Source organism: Macaca nemestrina, chromosome 11, assembly GCF_043159975.1.
Source record: "Macaca nemestrina isolate mMacNem1 chromosome 11, mMacNem.hap1, whole genome shotgun sequence".
NCBI classification, from domain to species: Eukaryota; Metazoa; Chordata; class Mammalia; order Primates; family Cercopithecidae; genus Macaca; species Macaca nemestrina.
This window is the reverse complement of record NC_092135.1, coordinates 10,163,419-10,179,405: the sequence shown is the minus strand read 5'-3', so window position 1 is coordinate 10,179,405 and position 15,987 is coordinate 10,163,419. Positions and strand designations below refer to the sequence as shown.

Below are 15,987 nucleotides of genomic sequence, written 5' to 3'. Positions count from 1 at the left end.
GCTTAGCTCATCAAAATATTGTTTTGCAAGAGGTTTTTTTTGATGTCAGGAAGGCTTTGGCATGTTTTCCTCCTCCCTTTCTTCTACAGTCTTATTCTAGGAAACGAGATTCTGGGCACCGCTCAGGGCTGGAGGGTTGGGTCATGAGACCACATATTCTGTGTCTCGGTTTCTGAACCAACAAAATAGGGGAGCAGGCTCTTCCCACGGATTTGTGGACTGGCCTCCAGTCCTGCTGGTGGACACCGCATCCCAGTAAAGAGAAATACTGTTTCCATGCGCCTCAGTGGTTGTTGGTGGGGAGTGTGGGGAGGGTGGTGGGAATGGCATGTGCTCCAACCATCATTCAGTTAACTGGGTCCAGAATCACATGGGCAGGGAGCCAGGCATCCAAAAGTGTAACATGGCTTAACCGGTGTTTCTCCACGGCCCTGCCGCACTGCTTCTCATGACCCCAACATGGGCTTTGCTTTCTGGGGACCCTCTTATTTGTCGGAAGGTCTCGGGAGTCCACACACCCGAGACTCCCGTGTTTGGGAACACTCCAAGCTTATCAAGAACGCAGCAGGCAGCAATCCAGGGCAGAACAAGGGAGGTGCTGTCGACCAGCTCTGTGCGGAGAGGTCAAGGGTGTAGAAGGGTGGGGAGAGAGGCACAGGCTGACTTACTTCCCTGGGCGGGGCACCGGCCTCACCCACGGAATTGCAAGTAACCCTCCTACGATCCTGGGAACGCTTGCAAGTTGAATGAATGGAAGGGAGGGAGGAAAGGAGGGAAGAAAAATAACTGTTTTTTCATCAGTAAATGTAAGCGACCAAATAGAAGTTTGTAGGAAGTTAAGTTTCAGAGGTGAGGAAGGACTGAAGTTTGGGGAGAATTCTCATCCCCGTATTTTGTGTATCGATGGAACTTTACCAAGCTAGACTAGAATTCCGAAGCAGTGGAAAGTCAATAATGATAACGAGTTAGGCCTGAGCTGTTCAGTAGGGTTGCCGCGAGCTGCGTGTGGCTGAGTGCTCGCAATGTGACTATCCTAACGGAGATGTACTGTGAGTGCAAGATGGGCACCAGGTTTCGAAGACGTAGTAGGAATACAATCATATAACACATCTCATTAATAATTTTATACTGGTTCCATGTTGAAGGGATAGTATTTTTGATGTACTGGTTCAATTAAATTGTATTAGTAAAATAATCACCTGTTTCTTTTTAGTTTTTTAAAAATGTGGCTCCTAGAAAATTTACAATAACATATGTGGCCCACATTGTATTTCCATTGGCCAGGGCTGCATTGGATGAGTGGATACCTAGGGAAGATTCTGGTCCAAGGTAGAGAGAGTTTTAAAGGATCCCTTTGAGTCACATAATTATTGGGACTGATAAGAGGCTCCCAGGAAGTGGCGCTTATGGGACCTGCTTGGATGAAGGAATGGAGAGCATTTTGTCATTTGCGTGTTGATTGCAGGAAGACAGTAAGTCCAGCCCCAGTGCTCATTTGCTTGTCCAGGTGGCTGACTCTGCTGCCCGGTTTTAAAGGTCATTGTTTGTCTGTGGCAGGCCCTGCCTCAGAATGCAGCCTGGAATAAAGAGGTGCCTTGGCTAAGCCTGGGAAACCATCACCAGGGTCTGGTGGAGACCAAATTTGGTGGCCTCCCTGTCATCTTGAGAGCTACGGCAGAGTGCAAAGTGGGGGCTTGGTGGTCTCGGCAGGACGTAAGGCAGGGCCTGTAAGCCAGATCAGGAAGCCTCTTGTTGGGCTCTGCAGGGAAGGGGCTGGACGCTAATTAAGTACACAGAATGGCAAGTGACCCCTTCAGGATCCGTGGGGACCAGACAGAGGAGTGGCATGGTCATCCTCCTGAAAGGGCTAAATGCCCTATGACAAGTGGGCTTCTTAGATGGGGACCAGTCAGTATTGTCACTGCCAGCCAACAAGGTCCCTGCCAGCTGACTTGGTCACCAGTGTGTGTGGACAAGTGAGTCTGTCAAGGGACAGCAAGATTTTAGGGGAAAGCCTGAATCCATCCCAGGCCACCTGGTCCAGCCCTGGCCTGTGACAGGTGGAAGGAGCACTAGGGCCTGGGCACTGTCTCCTCCAGGCTCCTGGGCTGGATTCCTGCTTTCTGCATTGGATTCTGCAAGGTACCAGGTCCCTGGGAGCCACGGTCCTCTGGGCTTCAAATCCATTGCATTTTGCAGTGGGGAGGCTGCACACTACTTTTTTAAAGAAACATTCTGTGTCCAAGACAGAGTTTTCAACCTTAATCAAGCTTGACCAACCCTATTGTTTCCTCCAGCCCTAAAATTCTCTAATCTGGGACTCCACGTGTCTACCTAGACAGGCGGGCAGTCCATCCCATTCCCTGTGATGGTGGGGATCTCCCAAGTGTCCTTCTGGAGCTCACCCCAGTCTCTCACCCCTTGCTAAAGGGGTAGGAGCCCAGCAGAGGGGTCTGTAGGGATGGCCACACCGGCACCCTTCGGGGCCCTACTGCGTGCCTGGCCCTGCACAAGCTCTTCTCCACTTCATTCTCCCATTGACATGGGTCCTATCCCTATCCTCATTTTACAGATGAGGACACCGAGGCACAGGCAGGTTCAGTGAGTCAGCAGTCGAGCCAGACTTGGCTGTGGCACTGGCGGCAGTCTCAGCTCTGTCCCCCGGGACACTGTGCCGCCTCTTGTGGCCTGTCTCCTGGCCACCTCAGGGCCACTGTTACAGGGAACAGATCCCATGGCTGCCTGGCTCCCAAGCAGTGAGACCCACATGGCACGGGGCCAGCCTCTCCTGTGGCATTGGCTGGAGCACACTCCTCACCCTGGAATGTGCAGGTCCCTCTGTGTCCCTGCCTGCCCTCACCAGGAGATCAGTCTCAGGACTCTGTGCCTGGCATGGAGTGGCTGTGCGGGCCCCAGCCCAGCGCACTCTCTCTTTCAGCAGCTAATTTGTCAAGTAACACCTCGGCCTGGGGTGGGCAGTGTGCGTGGGCGGACCCAGCAGAGGCCACGGGTCCTGCTAGGCTGTGCCTGCAGGGCAGACCTGATTGCGTGAGTGGCCTGGGCCTCAGCCAGCCGGACACCAGCCAGCTTGTGGTGTTGGAATTTCCTGTCTGATTTTAATTCCTGCTCCAACTGTTTTCCCCCAAGTAAGACAGAAGCACTTTTTAGTTGCATGCTGTGGAGTGGCCATTCAGGAGATTATTCTTATTGAATGCTTCCTGTGGGGTGGTGGCTGGGCATCAGGAGGGCCTCTGGAAGTCTCCTGTCCTGTGGCTTATTATTGAAAATCATGGTGCCATTTGCATAAGGCCCTGCGGAAGGAGGCTTTCCATGATTCGTGCTCTTTTGGCGCTTTCTGCCTCTGATGCTTCGGCGAGTGACTGTCCTCATTTGTGAACACCTGGTCATCTGGGCTCACGTGGCTGAAGAGCTGGCCTTTGAAAGTGTCAGGATCTCAGAACAGACCAAGGCTCCCTAGCAAGGGGAGAAGGTTTCTGGCAGCCTCTCCCAGCCCTGGTGTGCACTTTCATTCATGTACCATCGAAAAGCACAGACCCCTGGATGCCTTCCAAACCTGCATTCCCAGAGACACCCAGATCCCTTGCACCTGCTGCTCAGAAGCCCTGGTAAATGGTCACCAGGATTCACATGTCACCCCCACTCCTGCCTCTCTGATCTTCTGTGTAGGAAGCACGGACATGAGAAATGATTTCCCCTTCCTTACTGAGCAACTGGGAACTACAGAGCCACAGCAAGTGTGGAAATGCCAAAGGGCCTGTGAGTCTCCCAGGGTGGTCCCTGGAGCAGCAGCATCCGCATCACTGGGAACCTGTTAGACATGCCCAGGCTCCCTGACGCAGGAACTCCGGGGACAGGGCCCAGCAACAGCCTGAGAAGCCCCGATATCAGGGCTTAGTGGGCGCTTCATCATGTTCCCCTTATTATGTGTATTATATCATGTGTTCCTCTCGAGGACACCAGCAAGAGATGTTCCTAATCCTGTATGTATAGGAGAGACCATGTGCTTTGCACCGGGGCTTACTCTTCACTGGGTTCAGTATCAGGGCACAACTGGGCATCCTGGGCTCACTGTCCACACTGCCCCGAGCCTGAAGAGCCTGCCATCCTCCCGCTTCCTTCTGGCTCTGCCAGATCTGGCCTCTTCTAGGAAGCCTTCCTGGCTGCTTCAGACCTCATGGAAATATTTTCTTGACTTCAAGGCCACTTGGGCAGTTTGTGCTGTGTGGGCCTCGCTGAATCCCACAGGGTCAGGCTCTCCAGCTGTGGCAGTGGTTTACACAGCAGCGCCCCAGGGCACTCCCTGTGGGTGGGAATTGTGCCTCTTGTTCTCTGTGGCCTCCAGAGCACATGAGCAGCGTCCTCTTACATTGAGCGAGTAGGGGAAGCCTTGACCTGCAGCAGGGTGTGTGGTTGTGACTTCCAGCTGTGGATGGAGAACTCTGCTGTGGGTGGTGAGCAGCTCCGCCGTGGATTCCAGAGATAGCTGCGGAGCCGGGCTTGGTGGGGCCCAAAGCCTGTGTATGTCAAGGCCATATTAGTGGGGTGATGTGTCTGAACTACATCGTATCCCTAGATCAGAACTGGATGGCTGAAGGAGGGAGCATCCAGCCTTTTCTTTGAAGCTGGTATCGTTATTTCTGGTATCTTCTGGGAAGCCTTTAGGTTCGACTTCCCTGGGGTTTGGGCCTGGGATCTCCACAGGAATAGGAGAGAGCAGTCCTGCTCCATGGGATTTGTGACAAGCCCAGAATACATGGCCAGAAGAGACCTTCGCCATGCAAACAGCAAGCTGACATCCAGCATCATCGGGTGGGGTGGGGCGCTGGCCTTCTGGGGTTCATCACCAGAATGATGGCGCCGATCGCCATCCTTACCCACGAGATTAACGTTTTTCATTTCATAAGGTGTCTTCACATTCCTGTTTCATATAGGATTAAATGGTTTAATTGACCAAATTGTACATTATGTGTGGAATGGAAAGTAGCCATCACTCTCACTTTCTTTCTCTCTGTTGAGAATGGAGAGTCATTGACGACAATGTAGCCAGTGGTGCATCTGTTCTTGTTTGACAACTCAGACCTGACCCAGGGCCCCGAGATGGCACCTGTGTGCATTCAGCCCCCACTCTGTTCTCCTGAGCCTGTGCAGACGTTTCATGGCACAGCCCAGAAGCAGCCTGAAGATGCAGTGCCCTGCCCAGCTTTGCCCTTCTTGCAGTTTTGTCCAGGCCATCCATGCGCCCTTTCCTGGAGGGGAGTAGTACTGGGTTTGGTGTAAAATAATTGAATTGTAGAGGGGATCCCATCCTCTGCACTGCTGCCTTGCAACACACAGAAGGAGCCTTCATGAGATGTCGCAGCCTGGGACCTGGTTACATCCCTTCTGCCTTGGGCTTCTCCTGCTGCTGAATTTCCCAAGAGGGGCGTTATTGCTACAGCCATGGGATATGTGGCTGAATGCGGACAAGAAGAGTGGGAGCCCTCCTTTTAAACAGAATTCACAACAGTGTTCACCTGAACTCCCCGACCACTTTGCAAGTTCCCCCCCGCCCTGCTTATTTTCTCCAGGCAGCATGGACACAGACAGTAGGGAAAGAATGGTAGGAGACACGGGATCTTGGAGTAGCCAGCCTAAGCCTCCCGGGGACTGGTCATCTGGGAATAGGGATGGGCAGCCAGCAGGGATTAATTTGTAGAAGAGCTTTCCTGCAAAGCCATGGCTTCCGTCAGTTCCTGCATCCTCACCCTGTCAAGCAGTGAGTTTGCAGAGTGCACATCTGTGCATGGAGAACTCTGCCCGGGGTGGTGAGCAGCTCCACCGTGGATTCCAGAGACAGCTGCAGAGCCGGGCTGGGTGGAGCCCAAAGCCTGTGTATGTCAAGGCCATATTAGTGGGGCGATGTGTCTGAACTACGTCGTATCCCTAGATCAGACCTGGATGGCTGAAGGAGGGAGCATCGGTGGATGCCATATATGAGTTTCTGTCTGATACATCTCAGTGTCCCTTATACTGGGAATGGAGGAAAAGTTCCCTTCATTACCATAGCACTGGGACCCTTGTCACATCTGCTCAGAGATGGGGAAGGGCATTATCACTTATTAGGTTTCTACTCTATGGACACCATAAATATTCTTTTTTTTTTTTTTTTTTTTTTTTTTTTCATACGGAACCTCTGTCTCCCAGGCTGGAGTGCATTGGTGCAATCTTAACTTACTGAAGCCTCCACCTCCCATGTTCAAGTTAGTCTCCTGCCTCAGCCTCTCCAGTAGCTGGGATTACAGCAGTGCACCACCACACCTGGCTAATTTTTGTGTTTTTAGTAGAGATGGGATTTCGCCATGTTGGCCAGGATGGTCTCAAACTCCTGACCTCAGGTGATCCACCCACCCCGGCGTCCCAAAGTGTTGGGATTACATTCGTGAGCCACTGCGCCCGGCCCACCATGAATATTCTTCGCGTCAGTTGGGTTGATGTCATTCCTGTTTTACAGATGATGAAACTGAAACTTGGAACGCTTGTTACTTGCTAGCGAATGACAGAGCCGTGGTTCACACTCAGGTCTGTCTGGATTCATGGGTTAGGTGCGTTCTGTTGCTATCCCAAGCTCCTTAGACAAGAGGGATAGGTGATGTCCTGTAGGACTGTCCTTTGGCTGATGTGTGATGCTGAAGCAAGCTGGACTTCACTCTGACTGTAAAGGTTACCTTGACTTCCAGCCTGCCCCTCTACTGCTTTTTTCTTTCCTCTACACTGGCGCCTTCTTTTGCCAAAGATATTGGTGTATTTTGTGCCAAGGTCCTTCCATTAGGAGAAAAGCAACCAGAAAGCCATCTACACTTCAGGGTGAATTCATTCCCATGACTCCCAGGTTCTGTTTGCTTCTAAGAAAATAACACTTATTTTCTTAGAATAAGAAATATTCTTATTTTTGCTGGATATTACTTAATATGCAAGAAATTCTAAGTTAAAGGAACATGATAAATTAGTCATTAACTGGAGAATCCCAAAGTCCCCCATAGTAAGAACAAAATTGGATGTCAAAAAGTCCTTCCACAGTCATCCCAGAGCCACGCGAGGTAAGAATGCCTCCCCTTCAGCTGATTGGAGTCCTCACGTAAGAGTGCCCGATGCAGAGCAGGCACCCCAAGAGTGCTTTGTGTGCGAGTGCGGGCCAGGGTCCCGCACAGATCAAAGGCGTCCTGGACTGAAGGCTCTGAAGGTGTGTGTGGGCATCCCGGAGGCTACCTGAGTGTGGCAGGTGGACAGGGCATGGGGACCTATGGCCCTGACATGGGGCCCGCCCAGTGGGTGCAGCATGGCTGCTCCAAAGGAGTCTCTCTCCACGTGGCTCCAGCACTGTCCCCTGGGATTCACACCCGCAGCGTGGGAGCCAATCCCTGGAACCCTCCACAGCAACACTCAGCATCACGGGCTTCCCCATCCTGGCCACAGTCAAGGGGCTGAGGGCCCTGGCATTCGGAGCCAAAGGCCTCATGCACCCTTCCTTGATTTCTGGTCACGGATGCAGCTACCGCACTGGCCTTCTACATGGTGACCCTGGAGTGTGGGCCAACTGCCCAAGAAGGATGGGGATCTAGGCCCCAGCCGTGCATTGCCTTCCTTCCCAGGCCTACAGGCTACACTGAGATGTGTTTGTGCTACCTCGTCGTAATGCAGACCTGTATTGTGCAAGGTTGGGCCTCACCTTCCCTCCATCAGTGCCAGGGCAACTCGGTTTCTCTCTGAAACTCGTTTCATCTCTAGTCCAGGCCGGCCTGGTGCACAGCGGCCACATGCTTCCAAGCTAATTCCCTCCTGCAGTCTTGATGGAAGAGACCGTGGTAACTGGAGACAGTGCTAATCTCTATCACCGGACAGCCCAGAGGGCCGGGACATCCCCAGCACAGCCAGTGTCTCCTGGGAGGTGGCTGCTTTCACCTCCCTGGCCTCTCTGCCATGGAACAGCCCCTCGGGCCTCTCCGGGAGCCCAGCCACGGGGCAGTGCCTCTGCGCTGTGGCAACACATGACTTCATCTGAGGAGAATTCCTCCGGCTGCTGATGGAGGCCGCCCGGTCATGTTTCCATGACCCAGTTTTCCCGATTCTTTGTCTGAACTCTGCAGACCCTTACCTCCTTCTCTCCTCCAAGAATCCACAGGATCATTTATAATGGGGCATTAACTTGAGCCAGGCTTTCCGGGGAAGGGCTGTCCTTGCCCCATCACTGCCCTCCTCACTGACACAGGACACTGCCCACACCAATGTCTCCTCACCCTGGGACCGCCAGCAAGAAGCATTTGGTGTTGAAACTGCAGCATAGAAAAATTCCAGGATTTTAAAGAAAAAGCCATCACTCCACCACCCTCAGCTTCTCAGGCTGTTGGGCTTTCTGTATAGGATCAAAAACAAATGTCCATTTTTTTTTCCCAGAGTGGAGTGGTGATCCATTGAAAATTCCCATCTTAGAGTTTCTTCCTCAGAAACTTAAAAAGAGAATCATTTCTTTGAAATGGCATATGGGGTGTGTATGTTTCGTGGGGGATGGTGTGTCTGTCCCTCTGCCGGAAGGACATGATTAATTTTGGATTTCTTCTTTTACTTGAAAAAAAAAAAAAAACCCCATAAAAGCCAACAATGAAAGCCGTGTGTGCAAGGGCCTGGCTCAGGCAGCGCCTGTTCTTCCCACGCATCTTCATGCTCCTCGTGGGCTTCTGCAGCCTCTGGATGCAGTGGTTTCTTGCCAGAGTTGGAAAGCAGAATTTTTCTCTCCTCAGCCTGGCCAGGGGGCTCTGAGGAGAGCATTCACTTCTGAATGTTTCCATCGGGGCCTGTGGGATCATCCGTGCTGGTCCGAAAGAGACCACTAATGAGTCAGGATCAACCTTTATCCCTCAGGTTACTTGGGATGAAAAGTTGGTCTGTAGAGACTGTGTGTGCATGTGTATGCCTGTGTGTGTGCAGGGAGGTGTTGGGGTGCCGTCCTACTACAACTGCGCTCAGAGGACTAGGGCTGGGGCTTGGTGTGTCAAGTGGGTTAGAACATACAGCGCCACAAAGATGAGCCAACACCTGCACCCAGAGCCCCGGTCTGGGCCTGGTCAGGGGGTCCCTCCTGAAGCCTTGGAGTGTCACTGGCTGGAATAAGCGAGGCCCTTTGCCTGGGAAGTGGGTAACCGTTTACAGATAGCGGGAATCTGCCCGTAGGAAGGGACCTCAGAACTCCTCTAATCCCTGTTGTACAGGGAGTGTGAGACCCAGAGAAGGGACATAATTTCCCCAAAGTCCCATGGCCACCTAGTGGCAGGGCCAGTCTGGGATTCCTGGCGGATGGGCACCGCTGTCCCACAGCACTGGACCCTCCTTGTACGACATTTTGAAAAGTTTTATCAGAGCAGGTGACTGCCTGCTCAGGACCTCCCAGGAGCTTCCCAGATTGCTCAGAAAAAAAAATCCCAAGGTTCTTCCCACAGCCTGGCCAGTACGATAGGACCTTCTCTCCTGCCTTTCCACTTCCATCCATCCTTCTGTGAGTGCAGATTAGCCTTCTTGCTGAAATCACTGAGTTCTCCAGCCACCTGGCCTTTGAATTTGCTATTCCCTCTGCCCCAAGCTCCTTCTCCAAAGAGGCTGACTTACCTCCGCGCCTCATCCATGTTTCCTCTGTTCCCTTTACCTGGTGGATTTCCTCCTTAGCTTCATCCCCCTGTGACACTATGTTATAAATATATTTGCTGACCTGTCCACCACCTGTCTCCTCCCACTGGGCCATGGTGTGGGCTGCCTTGTCACAACACTGTTCCCAGGGCCTAGAACAGTGCCTGCTGCATAGCACGTACTTGATACAAGGTAGAGGCATGCATGCATAAATAAATGAGCGAATGAATATTTCTAGATGACAGCTATTCATACTTCACAACTGCTGATGTGAATAGATGGGGTTTCTCTCTGAGGGTGAGCAGAGGGATCTGGGCAGGTCCCTGATCTTACTCCTTGCACCTTCCCCGACTAGCTGACCTTATGCATCCCATCCTGGGGCAAACATCGTGCTACTGTATTGGGATAGCAGTGCCGGAGGCCCTGCTCACTGAAGGCCTGCTGCATGCTGGGTGCTGGGCTGGGCTGTGTGGGGAAAAGACTATGAGACCACCAGTCACTTACCGCCCGATGGATCATTGCTCATATGGAAGTAAAGTCACACCACCCTGAGCCTTGATGTTCTTTCCTGAAAAATGGGAATAAGAGCAAGGTTAATGGTAAAACTAAAGGTGCTGTCAGCAAAGCCCCATGAGGCAGTAGACGTTGCTGGAGACGAGGACCCGCAACATCAACCCTGGTGGGCACATTGCCACTCTGCCCTGGCCAACCTCACACATCACCGCCAGGACAGGAGGACCCACTAACACGTGTCCCCAGGCCCCTCCTGGGGATTCCAGGGGTGAGAGAGGGGTGCACGGTGCAGCCTGCACATTTCACAGGTGACCCAGCTCCTAGAGAGCAGCAGAGCTGGTAGGAGGTGCCGCCTGCAGCCCTGCCTGCCTGGAGAAAGAGAAAACACTTCCCCTGTAACCTCCACAGCCTCCACCCCGGGAGCTGCCAGAAAACAGAGGGCAGCCTCCGCTGTAACAGGACTCTGTGGGACCCCTCCCCAGGCCTCTTTCTGGAAGCCTCAGGCCCCTCCTCCAACCCACACAACATGCACATACACACAGCAATACACACATACACATACAGCACACACACACACACACACACATATACACAGCAACATACACACACCACATGCACATACAGCAACACACATACACATACAGCACACACACAGCAACACGCACATACAACAGCACACATACAGACAACAACACACACATACACACAGCAACATACACATACAACACATACATACACAGCAACACATATGTACACATGCAACACACACATACACACACAGCAGCACACACATACCACACAGCATATGCACATATGGCAACACACATGTATATATACACAGCAACATGCACGTACACACAGCAACACATACAACATACACACATACAGCATACACATGCATATATACACAGCAACACACATACACATATAACATCCATGCACATGCACACAGCAACACATACAAAGCACACATATGCACACATACACAGCAATGCATACATACACATACTACACATAAAATCCACATACAACAACACACACATCACATGCACATACACAGCAACACACATACACATACACATACACACAAAGACACAAAGACACATACTACAACAGAGACACACCACACACTACATACATACACACAACTGCATGTACTCATACATGCATGCACAGCACACACATATACATACACCACACACGCTACACTTAGACACATACCACACACATATGCAAACACACCCCACACACGTACTTACACACACACACACACACACACACACACCCCACGGCTTGGTCTTGTGGGGCAGAGGGGCAGCCTCAGTGGTACCTCTACTTCATGTTTGCCTGGTAAACCCCTGGAGCTCACAATGTTCCACAGACTTTATAGACCTGGGTGAAATTGCCTGAATCCTGAATCCTAAGCAGAGCATGTCAGCTCATAGCTGGCAGTAGGATGGGGTGGTCTGTTCTCTGATGGCATTAGGAGACCCCTCTGCTCAGCCTCTATATGAGCAAGACCATAAATGGTAGGCACACCAGGATGCTGGGGGATGGCCTGTGTGAAGACCAAGGAATCCTGGGCTGAATGCAGCTTCCTGGGGTCGCTGGGAAAACCCAGGAGCTGGCATTTGCCAAGTGTGGAGAACAGAGCTGTGGACTGTGTGTGCATTTGTTAACTAAAGTACATAGCAAGGTAGGGACGTGGTGGGGCGATGGGGGACTGGGATCACCCTGGCGCTTGGGAGCTGCCTCTGAGTGTCATTTAGGCCGGGTGGAGGGAAAAGCCATTCAGAGCCTTGGATTCTCCCCCTGGCACTGTCGTTTTTCAGTCCTGCGACTTTAGGCAGGGCCATGAATCATTCTTGGCTTCCGTGTCCTCATCGCTTTAATGGGCGTAGTGACACTAGTTGCATCCGGGGGCTTCTGGATGTGCAAGGAAACATTTAGAAATACACACACACACACACACACACACACACATTTTTATTTTGTTAGCAAAATACTGGAATTTGGTCCGCCCTGCCATGTTTTTAAGGCCCTTTTCTACACGTTTGGGAAAGCGGTCACTGATTCCCTGCTGGCTCCCTGGGGATCCAGTGTTCTCTTTGTGAGTAAGCAGTGCTTGGCCCCCCACCCTCCCTAGGGTTTGCACCCAGTATGAGCCACTTGTCCTGTGCCTCACATAAGTAAATTCATAGTTTGATGATGGACTTTGGAGGCTCCAAACATGAGTGCCACTTGTCCTCCTCAGCAGTGACACTTGTTGAGTGTGTCCTCTCTGCACAGGCTCTGGGCGAAGCACCTCCTCTGTGTGGGCTTTTTACATCTTCACAGCAGCCATGTAGGTAGTTACTGTTATCCATTTTCAGATGAACAAATGGAGACTCAGAGAGGCAAAGAAACTTGCAAAAGTCATGCAGCAGGTGAGTGAGCTCTGACCCTCGGGGTCCCCAGCCTCCAGAGCACCTAGTGGTCCTGTCACAGCGGCCTTAATCACAGCCACATGCCCAGCTCACCTGTGTGGGGCCAGGGCCTCAGAGAAAACGTGGTCCTCCCAGCACTCGGGGACTCTGGAAGTGATAGCTGGGCCAGAGGCTTGGACCACATGCCTGTGACCAACTCCTCTTTGAGTCTGAGTTGGGCAAACTGAATCAGGGTGAGAAGATTTGCTTTTGTTTTTCCTGGTTCCCATGGAAAGTGCCAGTATTGTGAAATTATGAAGATGGAGTTGAACATGTAAAAATTAAAGTTAAAATTTCAGGAGAAAAGTGTCTTCCCATTAAGAATCCATTGTGTTCAACCCAAGCATCCATTGACAGATGGGTGGACAAAAAAATGTGGTCTATCCAGTACAATAGATTATTATTCAGCCTTAAAAAGGAAGGAGATTCTGGCACAGGCTGTAACATGGATGAACCTTGAGGACATTATGTGAAGTGAAATAAACCAGTCTCAAAAGGACAAATACTGTGTGATCCTTCTTGCATGACATAGCTCGCATGGGAAATTCATAGAGGCAGGAGGAAGAATGGTGGATGCACAGGGACTCGGGGAGAGGAATGGGAGTTAGTGTTTCGTGGGTGCAGAGTTTCAGTTGTGGAGATGGATGGTGGTGATGATTGCACAACAATGTGAAGGTGCTTAATGCCACTCAACAGTGCGTGTAAAAAAATGGTTTAAATGGGCCGGGAGTGGTGGCTCATGCCTTGTAATCCCAGCACTTTGGGAGGCCAAGGTGGGCAGATCACGAGCTCAGGAGATCAAGACCATCCTGGCTAACATGGTGAAACCCCGTCTCTACTAAAAAAAAAACACACAAAAAATTAGCTGGGCATGGTGGCGGGCGCCTGTAGTCCCATCTACTCGGGAGGCTGAGGCAGGAGAATGGCGTGAACCCAGGAGGCGGAGCTGGCAGTGAGCCGAGATCACGCCACCGCACTCCGCCTGGGAGACAGCAAAACTCCGTCTCAAAAAAAAGAAAAGAAAAGGTTTAAATGGTAAATTTTAGGTGTCTTTACTACAAGAAAAAAAAAATGGAATTCATAGTATTTATGGTATTGTACCAGAATCTGTTTGCACAGAAACAGTTAGTAGCATTATTTTTCTGCGTTTTTTGTTTGTTTATTTCTTTTTTGGTTTTTTGAGATGAAGTTTCGCTCTTTGCCTGTAATCCCAGCACTTTGGCAGGCCGAGGCATATGGATCACCTGAGGTCAGGAGTTCGAGACCAACCTGGCCAACATGATGAAACCCCGTCTCTCCTAAAACTTTGTCTGCATTTCTTAGCCTAGCAGTCAGCTGACCTGTACATACCTATCACAAACCCATCCACATTTCTTTAAAATATTAGAAATCCAAACTTAACCCTGCTTCCCACTGGCCTGTGGCCTTCAGATTGAAGGAGAGTCGACTAAGAAATCCCCACCTTTTCCCAGTATAACTACTTTGTTAAAATCTGTATTTTCCTAAAGCCTATAATTATGTTTGCCTCCAGGGTACCCAGGAATTTTTTTTTAATAAACAAAGAGCATCCTACAATTATCGTGATGATTTGTTGAGGGCAGGCCAAGTTCAGACAGGAGGCTGACTCAGCTCTGGAAACTGACACACACGTGCTGGTGTTTTCGATCCTGGGGGCACCCGACAGCGTTTAGGGGTCAAGAATTAATATTAAGAGCTGGAGAACTAACAGATCCACATAGATGTCCGCTTTATACTGCCAGCACAACAGGACAGAAGCTGGGTGGGATTTGGCCTTCGTGAGGCTGGCGGCACCATCTGTGGGCCCTGCCTTCACAAATGACTCTAGGTAAATACCTCCAGCCTGTGTGCACTGCAACATCCGGATGCCGTAACCTGGTGCTGCTGGAGCCACACGCAGCCGGGGCCGGCATGGGCAGAAGCCGGCGGAGTTGGAGCCTGTCGCTCTGTCAGCCCTGATTTGCGGGCTGAGCCCAGTTTCGTGGCCCTGCCTGTAATCTCCCCGAGTTCAAAGAGTGCTTAGCCGCTTGTCTTTGTCAAGAGCGCAGTTGGGGATCTTTTATGTGGAAGATGTAGGATTCTCGGGCGGACTTTGATTATTTATTCATCCCCCTTCGTGGGTGTGTGATCGCGCAGGCACCACGGAGCCCCTTGTCCTGGCTGCTCTTGCTATGAAATTCATTGAGCTTTAAAGCCCTTTGAAAGTAGCTTTTTGAGGGAGGGGAAAAGTTTTTGAAGTCTTGTTTCTTTCTCCCCCTCTGCAGTGCCGCAGCATCTCTTGCCACCCTTCCATGCGCCCCTACCGATTGACATGCGACACCAGGAAGGAAGGTACCATTACGAGCCTCATTCTGTCCACGGTGTGCATGGGTAAGTCCTGCCCTCTGCCTGCTGCTCCTGGCGTGCAGTCATCTGCCATGGCTGAGGCCACAGCCTCAGCCACATCTCCTGCCTCTGTCTTTCTTTTGGGGGTTCCTGATCTACGTTGTCCTGAGCGGGCGATCACCTTTGCCATCATGGCCTGGGACCCTGTGTGAGCGTGTGGGTGGGCAGCATATAAACACCAGCCACCCCCAGCCCACATCACCATTTCTAAGGCTCTGGGCTTCCTTGGTGTATCTATACATGGTTTGGAGCTCTTTCTTCATCCACGAAGTGGGAATCCTCTCTAGGTCTAAGATCCTGTATAAGTAAAGTGATCTTAGGTATATGTTGTTCCAGCATAATAATTCAGAGCACCCTTTTTCACTTCGTCAAGTCTCCCCCTTTGACTAGTAAATTGTATAGTCACCGTACTTAAAAGGACAAGCTCCAAGTGATGCTTTGGGGCCCCTCCTATTCCTAGCTTTGAGGTCCCCAGGTAGAAGGGGTCGGGTCACCGTGTGGTCTCCACCTGCCTAGCCCTGTCCCCGTCATACCCATCTGGGGCCTCTAAGCCCATTGGCTAGTGTCATTTTCTTGGCCTTTAGCACTCAAAATCTTGGTCCCTGGCTATCCTTCCAGGAAATAGGGCCCCTCCTTCTCCCTATGCCCGAACTCTCCGCTGCTCCCCATACCTGCCTCCAGGATAGCTCTTGCGAAGGTCAGCCAGCCCCAAGACCCCTCTCAACCCAGCATCTTCATGCCCACACCCTCCGGCCCCCTCACCTGTTCATGCCAAGCTGCTTCTGTGGTTCTGTCCCGTGTGTCTGTGCCTGGGGCTGGTTGCCTGCCCAATGTGCCTGGAACCTCCCCCTATCAGGCCACCTCCAAGCCTCAACTAAGGAGTCACCTCCTCAGGGGCACTGTGATCCTTCACACTGAGTGGGGGCTGCTG

General features: G+C 51.5%; 1 protein-coding gene across 1 annotated transcript in view; it reads left to right on the top strand.

Moving 5' to 3' along the window:
- The window catches only part of LOC105492465 (GLI family zinc finger 2), a 260,604-nt gene that overhangs the window by 177,916 nt on the left and 66,701 nt on the right, over nucleotides 1-15,987 (top strand). The window contains exon 3 of the mRNA XM_011759629.3: nucleotides 14,936-15,041. Within this exon, the coding sequence (XP_011757931.2) occupies nucleotides 14,936-15,041 (106 nt within the window). The remainder of the gene's footprint in view (nucleotides 1-14,935; nucleotides 15,042-15,987) is intronic.